Below are 22,065 nucleotides of genomic sequence, written 5' to 3'. Positions count from 1 at the left end.
ACAACAATAAATATCCATTCAGTATGATCCATTTGGTTCTGCATTCCAGAGGAAAATGGGGATTGCCTGTGAATTATCCTGCCTCTTTCAGGAACATTCACTGGGTGCTTTGCTTAAAATCTGGCAGTGAAATCCTTCCCATGAATTAACTTTTGTCCAAATCATGCCATTAATTCAATGTCTGTATAATTTAGATGGGATGTTCCATTCTGCCCTTCACATTGGGTTTTTCAGGAAGGACAGCTCCTCATGGGAACTTCCCAAGTACCCACAGGGCAGCTTCCATGTCTCTACACCAAAACCACACAGAACCAAGAGAGGGATAAGAAGCAAATGTGCAAAATTTATTATGTTCTTCAATGAACACAGGGATAGGAAATTTATAAAATTAGGTAATACCTTCAAAATTTAAAAAAAAAAAAAAAAGTTACATAACCACCAAGAGTTCCTAGATAGAACAACAGCAGCCCATGGGATGCTCAAACTCAGCTGACTCCAAAGCAGTTTCTTCATAAAAAAATAAGGTACTTAAAAAAAAAGGCTCCAGAAGACAGTGGAGTCAGCATGGAAAAATGGAATACGAATACTGAAATTTTACTGCAGCACATCCTGATTGTTTGTCCAAAGAAAAGTCTGTTGGCAAAAGAAGGAAAGCTCTGAGTGCCAAGCTCAGCCCCCTGCTAAAGGCATTTCCTAAATTCCACCGGGGTCCTGCTAATTCCAGAATGAGTTTGGAGAGACCCGAAATCCCACCCAGTGCCACCCTGCCATGGCAGGGACACCTCCCACTGCCCCAGGCTGCTCCAGCCCCAGTGTCCAACCTGGCCTTGGGCACTGCCAGGGACAGGAGTGAGACATGGAACAAGCACTGGGAACATTCCCAGCCAAATCCATGAGGAATCCTGTGTGGAATCCCTGTGAGGAACCCCATAAGGAATCCCTGTGAGGAACCCTGTGAGGAATCCCTGTGAGGAATCCTGTGAGGAACCCGGTGAGGAATCCCTGTGAGGAACCTCCTGAGGAACCCTGTGAGGAACCCTGTGAGGAACCCGGTGAGGAATCCCTGTGAGGAAACTCCTGAGGAATCCCTGTGAGGAATCCTGTGAGGAACGCTGTGAGGAATCCTGTGAGGAACCCTGTGAGGAACCTCCTGAGGAATCCTGTGAGGAATCCCTGTGAGGAATCCTTTGAGGAACCTCCTGAGGAACCCTGTGATGAATCCCTGTGAGGAACCTCCTGAGGAATCCTGTGAGGAACCCTGTGAGGAACCCTGTGAGGAACCCTGTGAGGAACCCTGTGAGGAATCCCGGTGAGGAATCCTGTGAGGAACCCTGTGAGGAATCCCTGTGAGGAATCCCTGTGAGGAATCCCTGTGAGGAATCCCTGTGAGGAATCCTGTGAGGAACCCTGTGAGGAATCCCTGTGAGGAAACCCCTGTGAGGAAACCTCTCCTATCACCTTTAGCTCTGGACCTGGTGAGCCAAGCCCTGCCCAGGGGCTGGAAGAGCAAGTGAAAATTCCACAGGTTTGTGTCCAGCATGGATTGCCTTTAGCTGTGTAAACACTGGAGTAACTCCACATGGAACTCTGCTGGAGCAGGCAGGTTTTGCTCAGCTCACAGCTTCAAGTAAGAAGTGCCCAAAGCTGCTCCCGGTGCAGAGGGACAGCCCTGGGTGGGAAGGGGACATCAGGGTCATTTCCAGCCAGGGCTGAGGAGCTCCCCCAGCCAGGGCAGCTCTGGGAACCCAAACCCAGCAATCCCAAAGGTCACAGTGTCCCCTCACAATCCCAAAGGTCACAGTGTCCCCCAGAGGATCCCAAAGGTCACAGTGTCCACCTGAGGATCCCAAAGGTCACAGCTGTCCCCCTCAGGCTGGGATTTCCATCACAAAGAAGTTTGAAGTGTTCGTGAAGCTGACAATCCCATAAAGGAATTCTGATTTCCCAAAGTTACACCATTTCCTTTTCCAGGGTTTCTTTGGATCCTTTGCTCCCGGAAGTGTTGTCGTCGTTGGAATAATTCCCTGAGTCTCGACTGCTCTGTTTGGAATGTTTGTAGTCTGTGAAAACAATCTGATTTCCCTCTTCTGTGACCATGGATTCAATCACACAGCAATTTTCCACAGATTCCTCTGCAGCTGACAGGTAAGGGCTGCTGAAGGGCTGTGCTCCAAATCCCTGAGGACAGAAGCAGAAGGGGAAGAGATGAACATCCATAAATAATAATTATATACTGATTTAAAGAATTAAATACTAATTCTGCTTAACACCACAGTCACACAAATGTGATTTATCAGATTCCTTATTGTGAGGGTGGGCAGGCCCTGGCACAGGGTGCCCAGAGAAGCTGTGGCTGCCCCTGGATCCCTGGCAGTGCCCAAGGCCAGGTTGGACACTGGGGCTGGAGCAGCCTGGCACAGTGGGAGGTGTCCCTGCCATGGCAGGGGTGGCCCTGGGTGGGATTTGAGGTCCCTCCCAGCCCAAACCAGTCTGGGGTTCCATGCTCGTGTGGAGCAGCAATGTGTGGTTTCCTACCCCTAACACACCACTTGGTTCCCTAAGGCCACCAACTCAGATTTAGGATGAAGTTTAGTTCACACAATCCCAAATCCCCGGGGCTGGAAAAGCCCTCCCAGCCCAGGCAGTGCCAGCTGTGCCCCGTGCCCACCTTGTCCCCAGCCCAGAGCTCTGAGTGCCACCTCCAGGGGACACCTGCAGGGATGGGCACTGCAAAGCTCCCTGGGCAGCCCCTGCCAAGGCCTGAGCAGCCTTTCCATGGGGAAATTCCTGCTGCTGCCCAAGCTGAGCCTGCCCTGGCCCAGCCTGAGGCCGTTCCCTCTCCTCCTGTCCCTGTTCCCTGGGACAGATCCCAGCTCCCACCTCCCAGCTGCACTCACAGAATCCAACACTAAAGGGTGACTCCAACATTTTATCTCAGCCCTTTTCCTGCTCTCAGCTGTCAGTCACCGCAGAATTGCAACATTTCATGGATTAGAGCCTGAGGAGGCCACGCAAGAATTAAAAGAAAATCCAAGTACAGAGGTTTCAGGACACACTTGAGTGTTGCCCTTTCCATTCCAGAGCAGGATCCCTGCTAAGCAGCACCTGTGCCAAGCTGACACTGACAAAGCTCTGGAGGCCACTGATAAAACCTCTAAAATGAACCCTGGCTGACCCATAACAGATAAACATCTTTTTTTCCACGGTATTTAAAGTTCATTTCCCTACAAAGAAGCTGTGTGATGAGCGAGGAGTCAGGGCTCACCTCGATGTTCAGGGGGGGCTGGCAGGTGGGGAAGAACACATATTTGATTTTGCTGTAGGCTTGGTAGAACACAAAAATAAGAGGAGTGGCCACCAGCAGGACAAGCAGCAGGGCACCCATGAAAATCCCAAAATAGATCAGAGGTAAAGGTGTACCTAAAATAGGGAATAAAAACCATTCAGTCGAGGTATTCAGAACCAGGAGAAATTAAAGCACAGCTCCAAACGTGCTGTAGAATTTATCAAATAATTCAACATTTCCACATCATGGAGACATTCCACAACATTTCCACAGCCATAGGCTGGGACTTCCAGGGAAAAGTGATGCTGTGACAGTGTCTGAGTTAATTTTGCTTAAAGAAGCCACAAAATATCTTCCAATACAAGGACAGAGAATCACCAAAGTGGGAAGAGACCTCCAAGATGCTCCAGTCCCTCCATCAGCCCAGCACCAGCAGCTGGGGGGGCTCACCTGGAGAGGAGAAGCTCCAGGGAGAGCTCAGAGCCCCTGGCAGGGCCTGAAGGGGCTCCAGGAGAGCTGCAGAGGGACTGGGGACAAGGCCTGGAGGGACAGGAGCCAGGGAATGGCTCCCAGTGCCAGAGGGCAGGGCTGGATGGGAGATTGGGAATTGGGAATTGTTCCCTGGCAGGGTGGGCAGGGGCTGGGATGGAATTGCCAGAGCAGCTGGGGCTGCCCCTGGATCCCTGGCAGTGCCCAAGGCCAGGTTGGACACTGGGGCTGGAGCAGCCTGGCACAGTGGGAGCTGTCCCTGCCATGGCAGGTTTGGGATGAAATGATCCTCAAGGTCCTTCCCAGCCAAACCATCCTATGATTATCTCAACAAACTGAAAGGAGTTTGGTGGTACTAAAATTAACAGGCATCAGCAGCCACTTTCTAAGTAATCCAAAGGCCCTAACCAGGTCTTATTTTATGATCAAAGAATGGAAGATTTTCACTCTGGGGTATAAAAACATGGGAAAGGCAGAGCATGGTCTGTCTTGGAGGTACTGCTTGGATTTAAAGAGCTTCATTGAAATAGCAGGATAAGGGGAAGAGTAATAGCTAGGAAAATAGATTAAAATATTTATCTTTACCCCTATTCAGGTAAAAAGTAGCATTTGATTCCTTTTAGGTTTGATAAGACACAGCAGTGAGGACCACAACATAAATGAATCCTGAATGTGAGCCAGGCATTGCTGTTATTACATTTTTTTGGCTTTAAGGCAGTTTGAAGAGTCGGAAATTTTCACAGTGTTCATACAATTTTATGTGGCTAATTATCTTCACCATGATTTGATCTTCTTTTCTGAGTGAGTGCAATCCCCCCCACTCTCCCCTGGCACCAAGATGAGCTTTCAGCCCTAACAAATCTCCTCACTCCTCAGCACAGGAGATTCATTCCCAGGATGACTAAGTTTCAAGGATAAAATACCCCTGATGATGTTTAATTTTGTGATTCCGTGCTCCCTCCCAAGAAGCAGGGCTGGGAAGTGAAGCTCTCTGCCCAGCCAGGTGCTCCAGTGTTGGCAGGAGTTCTGAGTTCCCAGTGAAGGGGTAACAATCCCAGCTCCAGAGGGGGAATTGCTGCCAGGCTGTGCCCACCTGCAGGGGTGTGGATGCATTCCTGCTGGCTGTAGGCACTGCTTTTGTTGTAGGGCTCAGAGAAGGCCTGGACTTTGACACAGTACAGGGTGGAGGGGGACACATCAGGGACTGTGGCTATGGTCTGCTTCACCTCCTTCTGCTTCACCTCCTCCTGGCAAAAGCAAAAAAAGGGAAAAAGGAGGGATCAGATCCCATGGGCAGCACAGGAATCTCAAACAGGTGAGTGAGAGCTGCAGCCTCTGTTGGAGAAGTGATTCTGTGAAATGTCAGACATTGCTGCAACCCCAGAGTCTGCAGGGCTGGAGAGACTTTCCAGCTCTTCCAGTCCCACGTCCAGATGCCTCTGGAACATTTCCAGGAACTCCACCACCTCCCTGGGCACCCAGATTCAATAAAATAAATAAACCACCCCCTTAGCTCCTAAGCAAAACTCAGCAATCACTTCCTGGGCAAGAACCAAGTGCTTCACCCATTCTGAAATGTCACAGTTCCAAGTTTCCTGGAAACTCCCTCCTGCTGCAGTTTGCTTCCTTCTCTTCTGCTCCCCTCTTACCAGTTACTGTGAAATATTTTACCCTAAGAACTATTCAAAGAACATGGAAAGATCCATTAAAATGTGAGCTAAAAGGATGCAGGACTTCAGTGTTTGAGGAGCTTTTTCCACTACATTGCACACAGCCACATCCATGGAAATGGAGGTTTTACCACATCACTGGGATATAAAAATCACAGTGATCAGATTTCTAGAGGAGTTACATAAAAATCTCAACCACTGGGTAATAAAAGTCACAGTGATCAGGTTTTTGGTAGAATCTTTCATTAAAAAAACCCAATAAATTGACTTTTTAAAGACTGATATACCACAAATGTGCCTCTTTTGGAAAGGAGCTCCTCAGGGAGAACAGAAGCTCAGGATTTAAGTCAGAATCAATTTCATATTGTATGTAATTAGTTCACACCTTCATATCTGAGGAATTCTTCCAGTACAGGATCCTGTAGGACAAATCATAATGGTCCCTCATGACTTCCTCCTCAGCTCCTCCTGGAGGAGAAATAACGATGTGGAGCAAAGTGTCACTGAGGTCCAGCCTTACACCAGGAGGGCCAATTCCATCTGAAAACAATAAAATAAATAATTAAAATCCAACTAAAAATATTGCTTCAAAGACTGTCAGTGAAATCCATGATAATTTTGAAGAACCATACAGTTAGAAGTATAATTTCATAGTTTTATTCAGAATATCAAGTCCTGAGAAACATTTCAATTAATTTCACTATGTGCTTGTGAAATCCCCTCTCCAGGCTCCTGTCAGCTCATAAAGACATTTGGCACGAGTTTGCTGAGCAATGAGCATTTCAGGAAACCATTTCCTTACTTGTTTTCAGAGGATCCACTTTGACTTCCCTGGAGAAGCAGGATTTGTTGTGTCCCTCCCTGGCCTGCACTCGCAGGTAATAAAATCCAGAGGGGCTGATGATGGAGGAGAAGTTGCACCAGGTGCTGATGATGTTCTCACACGTGGGGACACTGAGCCACTTGTCTGAGTAATCATCATTGAGCTTCTTCCAGAACCCACTGCAAGAGAGAATCCAAGAGTTTTCATGTCAGCTCCCTGAACTCCTCAAGAAAATCATATTTGTTTGTGCTGCACTGGGCTCAGTTTTGAGCAAAAAGGCCTCTAGTAATAATAATAATAAAAAAAAAAAAAATCAGCATTTTAATATGAGGCATTTCTGAGTGGAACAATGAAGATAAAAGGGCCAGGAAATACAAATCAGAGCTTTAACCAAGCCTCAGCAGAGGAATGAAATGTGGGGTGGACAGGTTCTGAAAATCCAAATGAGAAGTTCTCACGTAGCTCTGTGCAGTCCATTGCTTTCCTGTCATGCCAAAGAATTCCCAAGGAATGCCAGGGGATCCCTCCTCTTCAGTTAGGTGCTGGCCACAATATTTATGCAACAGCTGGAGATTGAGACACAGGTTTATAGAGCTGCTTCTTAATGGGATTTTATGGGTGTGATTCGATGGGTTTTTATGGGATATGATGGGGGGTTTATGGCATTCCTTGTTTTTTGATGCAATATGATTTTTGTCTGGTTTTCTTTATGTGATACAGTGTTTTTTTGTGTGTGATATGATGGGGTTTGATGTGATACAAGGGTTACTTCACGTGACATGAGGGGGTTTTTATATGACTCGATGGGTTTTTTTATGTGACACAACATTTCTTAATGTGACACAACATTTCTTTATGTGACACAATATTTCTTTTAACATGACAACACTTCTTTTTATGTGACACAACATTTCTTTTTATGTGACACAACATTTCTTTTAATGTGACACAACATTTCTTTTTATGTGACACAACATTTCTTTTTATGTGACACAACATTTCTTTTTATGTGACACAATGTGCTACCTTGGGTTTTCTCCCCTATTTGGGTCTGCCCAGAAGAAATCCAAGCTGCTGACAACTGAAACCTCCAACACCTGTATTTTTGCTCACTTTTACTCATCGAATTTCTTCACATTCGAAAAGCCACTAAGCAATTCAAGTTTCCCAGCTTTAAAAATGTCCCTCAGCATTCAGGAGCCCCTTCCATCAGGAGTTTAACACCCCCAAAAGCAGCCCAGTCCCCTGAAACTCCAGGCTCGGGTGTTACATGGAATTCTTTCAACAGCAATGAGCCATTCACGTGCCCATGAACACACAAAGCCAGCAGATATTTCATTTTCACCTCTAGAAACACTTGCAGAACACAACAAAGGGCATTTCAGGTGGCAGGGGTGGGAATGGCTGAACTCACAGGAGGTACTGCACGCTGTAGCTCACATCCTGGTTTTCCTGGGCATCCCAAAGCAGGTGGAATTTCATGTTCAAAGCCAGGACACTCAGGTTGGTTGCACACAGGAGGTCGTTCACTGCTCAGGGGGAAAAGGAAACCCAGAGTTACCAAAAAACTTCATGTTATGGACAGGGAATGGACATGTCTCATGTCAATAATGAAAACAAAGAGTATTCATTATACAGATTGTAAGCCACAGGCTGTGATATGCAAAGCATCCTATCAAGCCTTTGATTAAAAAAATCAGCTAAAAATCAATTCAGAAAAAAAAAATCAAAGTACACAGATATTGAGAGGAGCAGAAATAAACTGATTTGGGAATAACATGAGGAGAAAAATGTATAAAATACACATCTGTATTTATTGTAAATTTTGATTTTTTGTTATAATATTTTAATAAAATATAAATATGACAATTACTTAATATTTTATTAAAATAATTAAAATGTGCATGTATCAGTTATTGTAATAGTTTGTTAAGATACACATATATTATTTTAATATTTAAAAATACATGTGTATTATTTTAATATTTTTTAAAAACACAGATGTGTATTAATTAATATATTTTGTGTATAAAGAAATTTTCATTTACCATCAATTGCTTACATTTTGATGTACCATCAACTCATTATGATGTACCACCCCTGTCCAATCTAATATTTGACTTTCTGCAGTTATTTTTTCCTAAAATAAACATCTAAAAGCAACAGCACAGCACAGACAAGAATTTAATTTTACATAACAAGGTGGCAAACTGCCCCCTCAAAGGCTTTCTTCAGCAGCTGTAACAATCAATTCACCAAGGATTATATAAAACCAGCATTTTTTTTAAGCTCAGCTCAACTTTCTGTGTATTCATTGAGTATCCCAGAGGCTTTTGGGTTTTTCACCTCCTGATTCAGCCACTGATTGAAAAATAAGAGTTTTCCAAAGCACACAAAGAAGATTTTGTTCCAAATTAATGGCAAAATTCACCTCATGGCAAAAACGTTTCTGTATTATTAAAACTCTACCCTTGACATCTTTTATGTTGATTGAGAAGGGTAAGTGCATATAATACATATATCTATATACACACATATATATAAATATATACACACATATATACACCTCCCATATATATATTTTTTTTTTTTTAATACCAAAATGAGGAGGAATTTGGCCTTTCTGCCTATTTCTGTTGCTTCAGAACAACTGACTGTGTGCCAGGTTTAACAGAAGCCATCATTTGCAGATAAGCTGATTTCCTGGGTACCTTTCTGGGTGGTTTTCACACAGCTGATGGGGCTGAACAAGCCTTCCTTTCCCTCCCTGGGGAGATTTGCTTGGACTTTGAAGCAATAGGTGCTGTCTGGGGCAAGGTCATGAATGGTGTCAACAGGGAAAATGGTTTTACTCTGGAGCTGGAAGAAAAACACAAAGAGCTGTGAGGGGAACTGTGCTTCCCCAGGACCATCCTGAAATGATCATTTTGCAGGGTTTCAGCCCATTTGTATCATTTGTGCCCCACCTAAAGAGGTAAAACAGAGAAAGTAGGGCGGTGTTTGAGCTGGAGAAATCCCACAGGGAAGTTTGCAGCTTAGCCAGTGTCTGACAGGAACATTTTGGGCTCCTTTGCCATGGAAGTGGGGAGGGATTGGGCATGCCCAGGAGTTCACCCCACACATTCCAGAATGGAGCAGGACATTCCCATCCCTCCATCACCCAAACACTCCTCTCTCCTCTGCTTTTGGTTTCCCACACCTGGTGGTGACTGACCATACACAATTGTACTTCTGGGCCTTGTGCTCCTTTGGTGTGGGTAATCCCAAAACCCCAGAGGTGGGAAGAGCCCTCCAGGATCACCCCGTGCCACCCCAGCATCACCCCAAACCCTGTCCCCAAGGCCACACCCAGACTCCTCTGGGACAATTCCAGTGACTCCAAACCTCCCTGGGCAGCTCAGCCCAAGGCCTGACCACTCCGTGAGGGAAAATTAATTCTGTCTTTAATCTGATCCTCCCCTGGTGACCTTGAGGCCATTCCCTTGTCTTTTCCTCATTCCTGTGTTTCCCTCTGGCTGTCCCCTCCTGGCAGGAGCTGTGCAGAGCCACAAGGTCCCCCCTGAGCCTCCTTTGCTCCAGGCTCAGCCCCTTCCCAGCTCCCTCAGGGATTCTCCAGCCCCTTCCCAGCCCTGGACACGCTCCAGCCCCTCAAGGTCCTTTCTGAAGTGATGATTTAGATCTGATCTCCCAAAAGAACACAGATTGCCCTTTGATCCCTGCTCTAATTTAGATGACTCTCAGTTCCCTAAAAAAGATTAAAAAGGAAGAGTTTCTCTCCTGCTCCTCACAGGAGAGCTCTGGGTGCTCTGCAGGACACACACGCTGCCTTGGAAACCAGTTCACAATGGCAACACCTCAAAAAAGTCCCTGGATCAGGGCAATCCAAATAAAACAATCCTATGGTAAGAACAAAATCATCCCACCAAAAAAAAAACCACCTCTCCCAACTTTCAAACCACACAGGAGCAGTTACACAGTGACAGAACCAAACAATTCCATTTCAGAGCACGAATTAAAGTCCATCTCTGACAGTTCTGGTAAGGTTAAATAACAAAAAAAAAGTGCTCATACCTGAGCATGAGATGAGTTTTCCCAGAAGACCAGGTTATATTTAAAACTCAGATCATTGATCCACATTTTTTTGCTCTGATTTGCTTCTGGAGGAGAAACCCTAACTTTTATGACTCCATTTGTGGACTGCAATTCCAGTCCCGGTGGACCAATCTGAGCTGCAAATATGGAAAGAAAAAAGAAGTTAATAATGTCTACTTTGAGAAAATACACCCCAAAAGCAGTATACAATAATAAACCTAAAGTACCTGCCTATGGTATCTTATTTTTAATTCTTTTGAATAATCACCCACAGGATCTTAAGTTTTCATGACTCAGGCAGTTTCTAAAAGAAATTTAACCTAACAACCAACTACCATCACCTGGTTCTAAAAACAGTTAAAATTATATATTACCAGCAAATGTTTTCAAAAAAAAAAATCAGTATAAATTATTCTAAAACCTGCAAGGCAAGGGACTTAGCTCAGTTCAATAAATCCAACATCAAAGGAGGGCTTCAGTATCACTGGAACTGCTGAAAAGCCACAAACTTCCCAAAAACAGGGTTCTTGGAGCAACCTGGTCTATGGAAGGTGTCCCTGCCTGATGGGATGGGCTTTAAGGTCCCTCCCAATCCAGACCAGTCTGGGATTCTACAAAAATCTACTGTCAAAAAGGACTTTTCCAAGAAATAATCTGGGAAAATACATAGTGACAGGAAATTCAGTCAGGAAACCAGCACCACTTGGAATAGTTTTCCCTTTCCAGAAAAGATAGAATTGCAGCATGCCATGACCTGCAGATGCCTGGTCTTATGTTCCTGTTGGGAAACTCACCCTGTCCTGCTGTTACCAGCAGTGGAAACCACACTTGGTTTTTCAACAATCCCTCATTCCAGACTGCTTTGGGTTGGGAAGGACCTTAAATCCTACCCAGTGCCATGGCAGGGACACCTCCCATTGTGCCAGGCTGCTCCAGCCCCAGTGTCCAACCTGGCCTTGGGCACTGCCAGGGATCCAGGGGCAGCCCCAGCTGCTCTGGCAATTCCATCCCAGCCCCTGCCCACCCTGCCAGGGAACAATTCCCAATTCCCAATCTCCCATCCAGCCCTGCCCTCTGGCACTGGGAGCCATTCCCTGGCTCCTGTCCCTTTATCCCTTGTCCCCAGTCCCTCTGCAGCTCTCCTGGAGCCCCTTCAGGCCCTGCCAGGGGCTCTGAGCTCTCCCTGGAGCTTCTCCTCTCCAGGTGAGCCCCCCCAGCTCTCCCAGCCTGGCTCCAGCCCCGTGGCTCCTCTGGGCTCTCTCCAGCAGCTCCAGCTCCTCCTGCTGCTGGATCTCAGGGCTGGAGGCTCTGCAGGTGTGGTCCCACCTGAGCAGGGCAGGGGAGCAGAATCCTCCCCTGAGGTGCTGAAGGAAGCAAAGTGTCCCCAGCAGCTCCGGGCTCGTACCGACGTGCTCCGGCACCATCTCCAGCACCTCGGACCACGGGGACACCAGGGGCCCTGCCTGGGCCCTCACGCGCACGTAGTGGGCATCGTAGTACTCGGAGATGGCCGAGGAGATGTCACAGCCCGTGCCAGCCACAGCCTGGCACCCCGGCAGCTCCCGCCAGCCCGTGTCCTTCTGCTCCGGCCTGCGGGACAGAGAACAGCCTGGGATAAACAACACCCCGGGATAAACAAACAACACCCCGGGATAAACAACACCCTGGGATAAACAACACCCCGGGATAAACAACACCCCTGGATAAACAACACCCTGGGATAAACAACACCCTGGGATAAACAACACCCCTGGATAAACAACACCCCGGGATAAACAACACCCTGGGATAAACAACACCCCGGGATAAACAAACAACACCCCGGGATAAACAACACCCCTGGGATAAACAACACCCCGGGATAAACAACACCCCGGGATAAACAAACAACACCCCGGGATAAACAACACCCTGGGATAAACAACACCCCGGGATAAACAACACCCCGAGATAAACAACACCCTGAGAGAAACAGCCCAGGATAAACAACACCCCGGGATAAACAACACCCTGAGAGAAACAGCCCAGGATAAACAACACCCCGGGATAAACAACACCCTGAGAGAAACAGCCCAGGATAAACAACACCCCCAGGACAAACAACACCCCTGGGACAAACAGCCCAGAATAAACAACACCCCCAGGACAAACAATGCCCCAGGATAAACAACACCCCAGAAGAAACAACATCCCCAGGACAAACAACACCTGAGAGAAACACCCCAGAACAAACAACACTCCCAGGACAAACAATGCCCCAGGATAAACAACACACACGCCCGGGACAAACAACACCCCCAGGACAAACAACACCCCCAGGACAAACACCCCAGAAGAAACAACACCCCCAGGACAAACAACACCCCCGGGACAAACAGCCCAGAATAAACAACACCCCCAGGACAAACAACACCCCTGGGACAAACAGCCCAGAATAAACAACACCCCCAGGACAAACAACACCCCTGGGACAAACAGCCCAGAATAAACAACACACCAGGAGAAACACCAGCCCCAGGACACACAACAGCCCGGGATAAACACCCTGTGAGAAACAAGGCTGGCTCTAAAACGTGGAGGAGTTCAATAAGGGACAGAAGGGACAGTGCCCAGCGCTGGGGCCTGGCGAACTGCCAGAAGCACAGGTCACCCGTAACCACTCTCAGCTCCTCTCACTGCATTGCTCAAATGCATATTCATGAGGATTATACCTATTCAACGTCCCCTCGAGTTTACATGCTCCAGGAATTCTTTGTCTGAGTTCCACCCCTGGCCTCATCTCCTCAGAGCACAATGCAGATGGGATTTTGAGAGTTTTGTGTTTTGTTTCCTCACGAGGCCCCCTGCTCTGTGGTTTGACAGTTACTGATAGCCCAAGGGGCCGTGGTAGATTTTTCTGTGGTGCTATTTGTCTGCTTCTTTTCAATGTTTTCTTATCATACAGACATTCTAGCCATTTTTACAAGTACTTTCAATCAATATTAGCTATTTCACTATTGAAAGGATATTTCACTATTTGAATAGATATTTCACTATTATCAGTTAGTTACAAGAATAAAGGCATTAGTTATTATTTCACAACTACAATTAGTATTATTTTATTAAATTAATTTTTGTTTTAATTTCAAATTTAATTTTATTAATTATTATTAATATTAATATATTGATACATATTAATAAGTTGTTATATTAATCATCATTATTATTATTATTTCACAACTACAATTACTTCTACAAAGTTAATGTTATAATACACAGTGCATAATATTTTGCAAAAGCCTAAACTAGAATATGTATTTATCACACTAAGATATACGATCCACACAGGGATTAGAGTATTAACTATAAAAGGCTGACAAATTATACTATATCAAAAGCAGTTTAAAAGAGATTACAAACTGTACTATATCAAAGTAATTTACAAAAGCCAATAATAGCAAAATACAGTAATGACATAGTAATTTATAACACACCTCCAGGATAAATAGCCTGGGATAAATCCAACCCACAACCACTGAAATTATTCTTATTTTCTTCTTAACTTTAATAAACATCACCCCTTTTCATGCTGCTTTATCAGCAGTGCAATCAGTTTTATCTCCTTGTAAATTATCCTATAACTGCCAGAACACAGAATTACATCCTCGGGATTATTATATTTCCTAGCCTGGCAAAGGTTTTATAATTCATGGGAAGAAATTTTGAAGTCCTGACAAAAGTGGTTAAAGGAGCATAAAACCAACAGAACTCCACTAATTATAACATGAGTCAGGAATGGAAATTAAGGGAAAACAAAGACACAGAGGTGAAAAGTGGAGTTCAGCAATAATCAGGTTTTCAGCAGCTCTTTTTAAATCAATACACATCCACACCTCAGTAAAGAAAGAGATTTATAGAGACATTTAAAATGTCCTGGCCAAAAAAAGGAGGCACAGACTTGAAGCAATAATTGTTTATCCTCAACTCCTACCTTGTCTTTCAGACCAGTCTGACATTTAAAAAAATAAAACTATTTTCAAAGCAGCTCTTCTTGTCTACATATTGGAAAAGAAGAACTGGTTTTTTTTAATCCCAAATCCCAGAATGGTTTGGGTTTGGAGGGACCTTAAAGCCCATCCTGTTCCACCCCTGCCACGGGCAGGGAACCTTCCACAATTCCAAGTTGCTCAGAATTTCAGTAATTTTGTCTCAGAAATGTTTTTCAATATTTACTTGTCAGGGAAGTGCCACAAAATGCCTGTGCTAATGTGTGCAAAAGAATTGGGGTATGGAACAACTGAAGGAAACCAAGGAAATATTTAAGAACAAACCTTAAATTGTTTCATCTGGGCATTAAACTTGCAGCTGAGACAGGTGGGTTAATGAACAGTGAGAAATTACTTGAAAATTACACTGGAAATTCCCTCAAATCCTCTGTGTGTGGCCACAGCTAGAGAAACCAAACAAACCAGAGACAAAATAAACCTAAGTTCCACTTCTGAGTGTGGCAAGAAACCTTCTGCAAGAGCCCTGCTGGTGGTTCAGCAGCAGCAGCAGCTCTCCTGTGACGGGGTCTGCTTTGCTTTGGAATGACCCCGAGAGTGTAAAACTCCTTGTTCCCCAGCCTGTGCAGCTGAAGGAGAAGTCTGGACTTAGAGGTCTCTTCCAACCTCATTACTCTGTGATTCTGTGAATGCATGAGGTGGAGTTCTCAAGGCTGTTTGTTTTTCCTTATCTATAACATTCTCTGTCTGACCTGCTGAGGTCTGTCTAGAACAGAAGCCATGGCAGCCTGCCTCGAGCCTCGGGCGGCTCCCACTTTATGTACTCAGAACTGCCTGTAGTATGTTTACAATAACGTGCCAATATCTAACATTGATGTTGGACAGCGTGTCCCTATCCTAAACCAACCGAAAAGTGTCACCAGCACACCAAGACAAGGAGGGCAAGACAAAGGAGAATAAGGTCAGGACACGTCCAAATCCCTCCATCTTGTGCCCCTGAATCACATTCTAAAATCCTCAAAATTCTACTTTTCCACGCTGTGTTAGTTCAAGTATCACACCACTCAAACCCTCGTGGTTTGTAATTCCTCACACAGCGTTGGCAGCCTCCCCCAGGGGCTAAAATGGAAGCCACAGGTGTTTTTGACTGGGTGCCAGGAGGGATGCCCTGGCGCTCCTGGCGTGCCAAACACGCCGATTTCCCAGAGCAGGGAGACGAGCTGGGGCCAGCGTGGGCAGGGAGCTGGCTGCCAGGGCCGCACTCACCACTGGAACTGCGCCGAGAAGGCGACGCCGCGCCCGCCGCCCGCGTAGTCCCAGCGCAGGGAGAAGTTGGTGTTGACGGCGCGCACCCGCGGCCGGCCCGGGCTCGGCAGGCGGCTCTGGCCTGGGGACACGTCCAGCGCCAGCGGGGACGGGAGAGGGAGCGGCAGGAGGGAATGGAAATAAAAATAAAAAAAAAGTATTGTGAGAAAGAGACGATAAAGTATTAGGAGAAATTAAAATGTTCAAATGAAGTATTACGACAAAAAAGCGAAAAAATATATTAGGATAAAGTGGAAATAAAAGAAAGTGTTATGAGAAAAAGCAAAAAAAAATATTAGGATAAAATGGAAATAAAAGAAAGTGTTATGAGAAAAAGGAAAGGAAATGTTAGGAGAACATGGAAATAAAAGAAAGTATTATGATAAAAAGAGAATAAAATATTAGGATAAAATTAAAATAAAATAAAGTATTATGAGAAAAAGCAAAGGAAATGTTAGGAGAAAATGGAAATTAAAGAAAGTATGATAAAAAGGAAATAAAATATTAGGATAAAATGAAAATAAAAGAAAGTGTTATGATAAAAAGGAAATAAAATATTAGGATAAAATTAAAATAAAATAAAGTATTATGAGAAAAAGCAAAGGAAATGTTAGGAGAAAATGGAAATAAAAGAAAGTATTATGATAAAAAGAAAATAAAATATTAGGAGAAATTGAAATGTTAAAATGAAGTATTGCGACAAAAAAGCGAAAAAAAATATTAGGATAAAATGGAAATAAAAGAAAGTGTTATGAGAAAAAGGAAATAAAATATTAGGATAAAATGAAAATAAAAGAAAGTGTTATGATAAAAAGAAAATAAAATATTATGATAAAATGAAAATGAAATGAAGTGTTATGATAAAAAGGAAATAAAATATTAGGATAAAATGAAAATAAAATCAAATATTATGATAAAAAGAAAATAAAATATTAGGATAAATAAAATGTTAAAATGAAGTATTATGACAAAAAGCAAAAAAAAAAATTAGGATAAAATGGAAATAAAAGAAAGTATTATGATAAAGAGAAAATAAAATATTAGGATAAAATGAAAATAAAATCAAATATTATGATAAAAAGAAAATAAAATATTAGGAAAAAATGAAAACAAAAGAAAGTATTATGATAAAAAGAAAATAAAATATTAGGATAAAATGAAAATAAAAGAAAGTATTACAATAAAAGGCAAAGAAAATATTAGGATTAAAGTTAAATAAAGTGTTAAAGTATTACAACAAAAAGAAAAAAAATAGGATAAAATAAAAATAAAAGAAAGTATTATGATAAAAAGCAAATAAAATATTAGGATAAAATGAAAATAAAAGAAAGTATTACAATAAAAAGCAAAGGAAATATTAAGATAAAATTAAAATAAAATTTAAAATAAAAGAAAGTATTATGATAAAAAGCAAATAAAATATTAGGATAAAATGAAAATAAAGTATTACAATAAAAAGCAAATAAAATATTAGGATAAAATGAAGTATTATGATAAAAAGCAAATAAAATATTAGAAGAAAAAGAAAATATTAAGATAATATTAAAGTAAATATTACTATAAAATAACATCTAAAACAAATAAAATATGAAAATTAAAATAAAAAATAAAATAGAATAAAAATAAAAAATAAAATGAAATTAATTAAATAAAAAATAAAAATAAAAAACCAAAATAGATATAAAATTAAAATAGAAAAGAAAAATTAATGAAAATTAAAATTGCATGAAATAAGAAAAACACAATAAAATATAAAATAAAATTAAAAATTTAGATATAGTAAAAATGAAAATAAAATGCAATCAAATTTAAATAAAATGAAGGGGAAAATGAATTAAAATTCAAACAATAGAAACAAACCAAAACACACTGAAAACCCAAAATAAACTGAAATAAAATACACCCTTGCCCGCGCCATTCCCGTTTTTGTGTTCCTATTTCCTCTGCAGCCATTGGTTAGTGCCTTCCCAATGGTCCCAACTTCCTGCCTTTGGCAGAGGCTCCTCATTGCAAATCCCTTCCCTTTCCTACACGAGCTCCCTGTCCTCAAAGGGGACGTGTGGAAAAGCAGAGTGACTGAATTCTGCAAAACCCTTTGGGAGAATTGAGTGAGATCCACAAGATTTTGGGGAATAACTCCTGAAAGCACAGAAACATGAAAGGCCAAATAATTCAGTTAGACCTTGTGGCTCCCACTACAGAATTTATTCCCACAAGGCAGGAATTTGTTGCTCTTCTGACAGAGTAAGACAAATGCAGAGAATGCCAAAGGATGTTTGCTTGGAAAATAAGAAAACAAAGGAAAAAACAGATTTTTTTTCCCCCAGATATTTATTCAACTTCAGCCAAAACCCTTGTGACAACAAGGGCCCCACAGACTCCAACTGATAAAAACACAAATTCCAATTATTACAGTATTTTTGTCTGCCTTGGGTAGAAATTCAAATATTTAGTGTATCTTTCCCATCTTTTCAAATCCTTAATTCATAGAGCACGAGGCTTTGCAGTACTCCTTGTTAGACCTCAGCAGGTCAGATGGGAAAAAGGAGGAGTGGGAGCAGGAAGAAGATCCTGTCCAGATCCATGTTCTGAGCAGAGATCTAAAATCTCTGATTTTAAAGATCTTTAAGATTTTCTGTGTTTTAAGCCAGGCCAGTGTTTTGTACAGCTGGGAAATACCCCAGGAAGGTTATTTTCAACACAACTCCCCACCAAGAGAAAGCTGAATGGCAGCAGCAATTCTTGAAGTTTTCCTTTTAAGCCAAATTTCCAGCTTCCTGAGGGAGTTTTATTGTTCTCTTCTGTATTCCTTCCAAACTGTTCAGCTTGCTTGAAGCAGTGAAAAAAAAAAAATCACAATGAAATGGATGAGGTCAATTAATGGAGGTCTAGTTTATATGAGACATGACCTAATCTTTTCCCTCTAATTAGCACTGCTGTGCCCTGATACTTTTGGGGTTTCTAAAAACACCCAACAAAACAATGCTGTGTAATTTATGTGTAGGATTTTATATTTTTTTTTTTGCAGGTGTGATATTTTAACCCTCCTGTCTTTGCCCTGCACATTCTCCTGTTCAATACCACTGCACTTGTTTCCTGGAGTCAGATCCAGTTTCTCAGGATACTTCTGGATGTTCCACCCTACAGACAGGAATATGTGATCCAGCCATCCACCCTTTCACCTATTTCCCTTAATTAATTCCACAAATCATCATTTCCCAATGAACAGCTATGCAGGAAGGAAGGAGCAAACTCAGTGATGCTCAATCAGCAGAGAAATTTGGTGATTCAGGTAGTAACTTGATGTGCAAAGAAAAACCTAAAAAACAACACTTCTTCCTGGCTTATTTTATTAATGATTAAAAGCCAGACATTTAAAACTAATTCCTGTTTGTCCACTTGAGCATGATGACACTTTGGTTCTGAGAAACCATCATAAGGGATTAGACTTATGTGGAAAGAAGAGATTAAAAACCAGAAATGCTTTCAGCACATCTGCCTATCTCTTTCCCCTGTCAAATTCCAATAAATTAAACCAACCCAAACTGTTCTAATACAGAGAAATTACTGCTTCGCTCGGGAGATGTTCAGCAATATTGCCAGTAAACGATGGCTGAAAACAATAATGATTATATAACAAAATCCATTCAGCAGCAGAAGAAAGCAAGAAATGGCAACACAGCAAAGCCCACTGTTGGGGGAAACCCCAGGAAGAGCACATGATGATGCTTACGACATCCCTGGGTGCAGGAGCCAGTGGAAAATTTCAGTCAACGTTTCAGTAGAAGGAGGAAGAGGAGGCCCCTTCCATGTGACACCAGGAAAGGCTCTGAGGGACCTTGATATGCAAAGAAAGCCAGAGCCAGAGCTTTACCCTGGAGCAGCAGCACAGGGAACAGCACAGGGGAAATTGGAATTATTGGAATTGGAGCTATTGGAATTCCAGAGTTAGGATCACCCACTGGTTGGGGTCTCAGAGCCCACCCAGTGCCAGGCTGCTCCAGCCCCAGTGTCCAGCCTAGCCTGGGCACTGCCAGGGATCCAGGGGCAGCCCCAGCTGCTCTGGCAATTCCATCCCAGCCCCTGCCCACCCTGCCAGGGAACAATTCCCAATCTCCCATCCAGCCCTGCCCTCTGGCAATCTAAAACCATTGTCCCTGGTCCTGTCACTCTCTGCCTGTATAAACAGTCTCTCTGCCCTCCCTTGTAATGCTTCACAATCCTTCCTCTTCCAGCAACAGGTTTTGGGCAATAGTTGTTTTTTGTTGTGTAAGGAAAAAAGACAGGGCTCCTGCCCTGCGAGCCAAAACCCCCATCCTGCCATTCCACCTCTCATTTCCTCATTTAACCTTTAGGCTCTGCCAGACTCTGACTTCCAAGACAAAGAAGGGGAATCCAAAGCTGTTTTTCCCACGCCGCGGCTGCAGCCGCTGCAATTCACCGGGAACGGGTGGGACGGGCATGGAGGAGAGGGACAGTCCGGAGGGACACGGGGGACGGGACCCAGGGAATGGCTCCCAGTGCCAGAGGGCAGGGCTGGATGGGAGATTGGGAATTGGGAATTGTTCCCTGGCAGGGTGGGCAGGGGCTGGGATGGAATTGCCAGAGCAGCTGGGGCTGCCCCTGGAACCCTGGCAGTGCCCAAGGCCAGGTTGCCCACTGGGACAGTGGGAGGTGTCCCTGCCATGGCAGGGGTGGCACTGGGTGGGATTTAAGGTCCCTCCAACCCAAACCCCGCTGTGATTCCATGGCAGCCCTGCAAACACGACGCATCCTCACCGACACCGTTATCCCGCCCCGCATCCCCGCAGAGCTCCGGGAGCGCAGCGGGACCCGCGCCCCGCTCAGCCCCGGGGAGAGGGCCCCGCACCGGCCCCGCTCCCTGAGGGCCCCCGGACCCACCTGCGCAGGGCAGCGGGACCAGGAGCAGGGGCAGCACGGCCGCCAGCCAGAGCCCGCCCGGCACCCACAGCCGCCGCCGCTCCGCCGTCCATCTGCCCCTCGGCTCCTCCGGCTCCTCCGTCCATCCCTCCCCGGGCTCCTCCGTCCATCCCTCCCCGGGCTCCGCCGCCGCTCCAGCCCCGGGCTCCGCCATCCAGGGCAGCGCTGCCGGAAGCGACGGCGGCGGCGCCTGCGCGGAGCGGCCCGGGCGCTCTGAGGGGCGGTCAGGGCTACGTGAGGGCAGCCCGGGCTGTGTCGGGGCTGTGTGAGGGCGGTATCAGGGCTGTGTGAGGGTGGTGTCGGGGCTGTGTGAGGGCAGCCCGGGCTGTGTCGGAGCTGCGTGAGGGCTGTGAGGGCGGTGTGAGGGCTGTGAGGGCGGTGTGAGGGCTGTGAGGGCGGTGTCGGGGTTGTGTGAGGGCAGCCCGGGCTGTGTGAAGGCAGCCAGAGCGGTGTCGCGGCTGTGTGAAGACTGCCAGAGCTGTGTCGGCGCTGTCTGGGGGCTGTGTCGGGGCTAGTGAAGGCGGTGTCGGGACCCCCTGCCCCTCCCGGAGCTCGCCGTGCCGCCCCAGGCACTGGCAGGTGTCACAAAGTCACAGCACAGCCCGAGCCGGAGGCGATCACCGGCCCTGCACAGCCCTTGGCACAAACGCAGGGACGGTCACGGAGCTGCTCCAGGGCTGGAGCCCCTCTGGAGCCAGGCTGGGAGAGCTGGGGGGGCTCACCTGGAGAGGAGAAGCTCCAGGGAGAGCTCAGAGCCCCTGGCAGGGCCTGAAGGGGCTCCAGGAGAGCTGCAGAGGGACTGGGGACAAGGCCTGGAGGGACAGGAGCCAGGGAATGGCTCCCAGTGCCAGAGGGCAGGGCTGGATGGGAGATTGGGAATTGGGAATTGTTCCCTGGCAGGGTGGGCAGGGGCTGGGATGGAATTGCCAGAGCAGCTGGGGCTGCCCCTGGATCCCTGGCAGTGCCCAAGGCCAGGTTGGACACTGGGGCTGGGAGCACCTGGGACAGTGGGAGGTGTCCCTGCCATGGGTGGGCTCTGAGGTCCCTCCCAACCCAAACCATTCCCTGATTCTGTGATTGTCTGGGGAGGGAGAACTCTCTCTTTTGCTGCAGTTTGTCATTTCTCAAATGTTCAGTTGAATGCTGCAGCGAGCATTAAATGCAGTGTGAGTGTTACAGCCCCTGAATTGGGGCTTGGGTTCAGCTCCCTTTTGCCAGCCACAAGTTCTGATCACAAGATTAAAGAGCTCCCCTTCTTTTTTTTTTTCATATTTTCCGTGAGCCTGCCCAGCTGCAGGCTTGGGGAGGTAAAGTCAGGTGTTCACCTTTCACTTCCCACCCCCGCAAGCACAGACTCCGCAGTGGGCAGACCAGTGTTTTCAGAGAGGAGGATTTGAAACTCTGGTGGGCAAAGGTCAGTGCCCTCAACATCCTGGCTGTTATAAACAGGACAGGCTTTGCTTCTCAGGGAGAGCA

General features: G+C 45.2%; 1 protein-coding gene across 13 annotated transcripts; it reads right to left on the bottom strand.

The window, feature by feature from the left end:
• Window positions 1-323: 323 nt before the first annotated feature.
• Window positions 324-20,786, bottom strand: IFNAR1 (interferon alpha and beta receptor subunit 1). Of its 13 annotated transcripts, XR_008435931.1 has the most exons (13): window positions 20,551-20,786; window positions 15,610-15,730; window positions 11,766-11,950; window positions 10,340-10,497; window positions 8,980-9,127; window positions 7,683-7,797; window positions 6,248-6,447; window positions 5,831-5,985; window positions 4,869-5,022; window positions 3,266-3,420; window positions 1,282-2,178; window positions 1,136-1,160; window positions 324-1,100 (listed from the first exon to the last, which is right to left on the bottom strand). XR_008435931.1 is itself a non-coding variant. In XM_053971561.1 (11 exons), the coding sequence occupies exons 1-11, from the start codon at window positions 20,741-20,743 to the stop codon at window positions 1,951-1,953; spliced, it is 1,812 nt and encodes a 603-aa protein (XP_053827536.1). In that variant the 5' UTR covers window positions 20,744-20,786; the 3' UTR covers window positions 1,119-1,950. The 13 variants fall into 13 exon arrangements, 1 of the variants encoding a protein (XP_053827536.1); XR_008435924.1 differs by having other exon boundaries at window positions 1,136-2,178; XR_008435933.1 differs by lacking the exon at window positions 1,136-1,160 and having other exon boundaries at window positions 324-1,112; window positions 1,331-2,178.
• Window positions 20,787-22,065: the final 1,279 nt, after the last annotated feature.

Source organism: Vidua macroura, chromosome 2 (genome assembly GCF_024509145.1).
Source record: "Vidua macroura isolate BioBank_ID:100142 chromosome 2, ASM2450914v1, whole genome shotgun sequence".
NCBI classification, from domain to species: Eukaryota; Metazoa; Chordata; class Aves; order Passeriformes; family Viduidae; genus Vidua; species Vidua macroura.
Note: the sequence above shows the minus strand (reverse complement) of the source record. Positions and strands in the feature narration are given on the sequence as shown.

What these genes read in the sequence shown, in the direction of transcription:
- IFNAR1 (XM_053971561.1), bottom strand. Translation starts at nt 20,743, where the DNA reads ATGGCGGAGCCCGGGGCTGGAGCGGCGGCGGAGCCCGGGGAGGGATGG. An exon ending in GATGGTGCCGGAGCACGTCG is followed by an intron (nt 10,498 to 11,765) that starts GTACGAGCCCGG and finishes CCATATTTGCAG; the next exon opens with CTCAGATTGGTCCACCGGGA. An exon ending in AAAACTCATCTCATGCTCAG is followed by an intron (nt 9,128 to 10,339) that starts GTATGAGCACTT and finishes TTTTTCTTCCAG; the next exon opens with CTCCAGAGTAAAACCATTTT.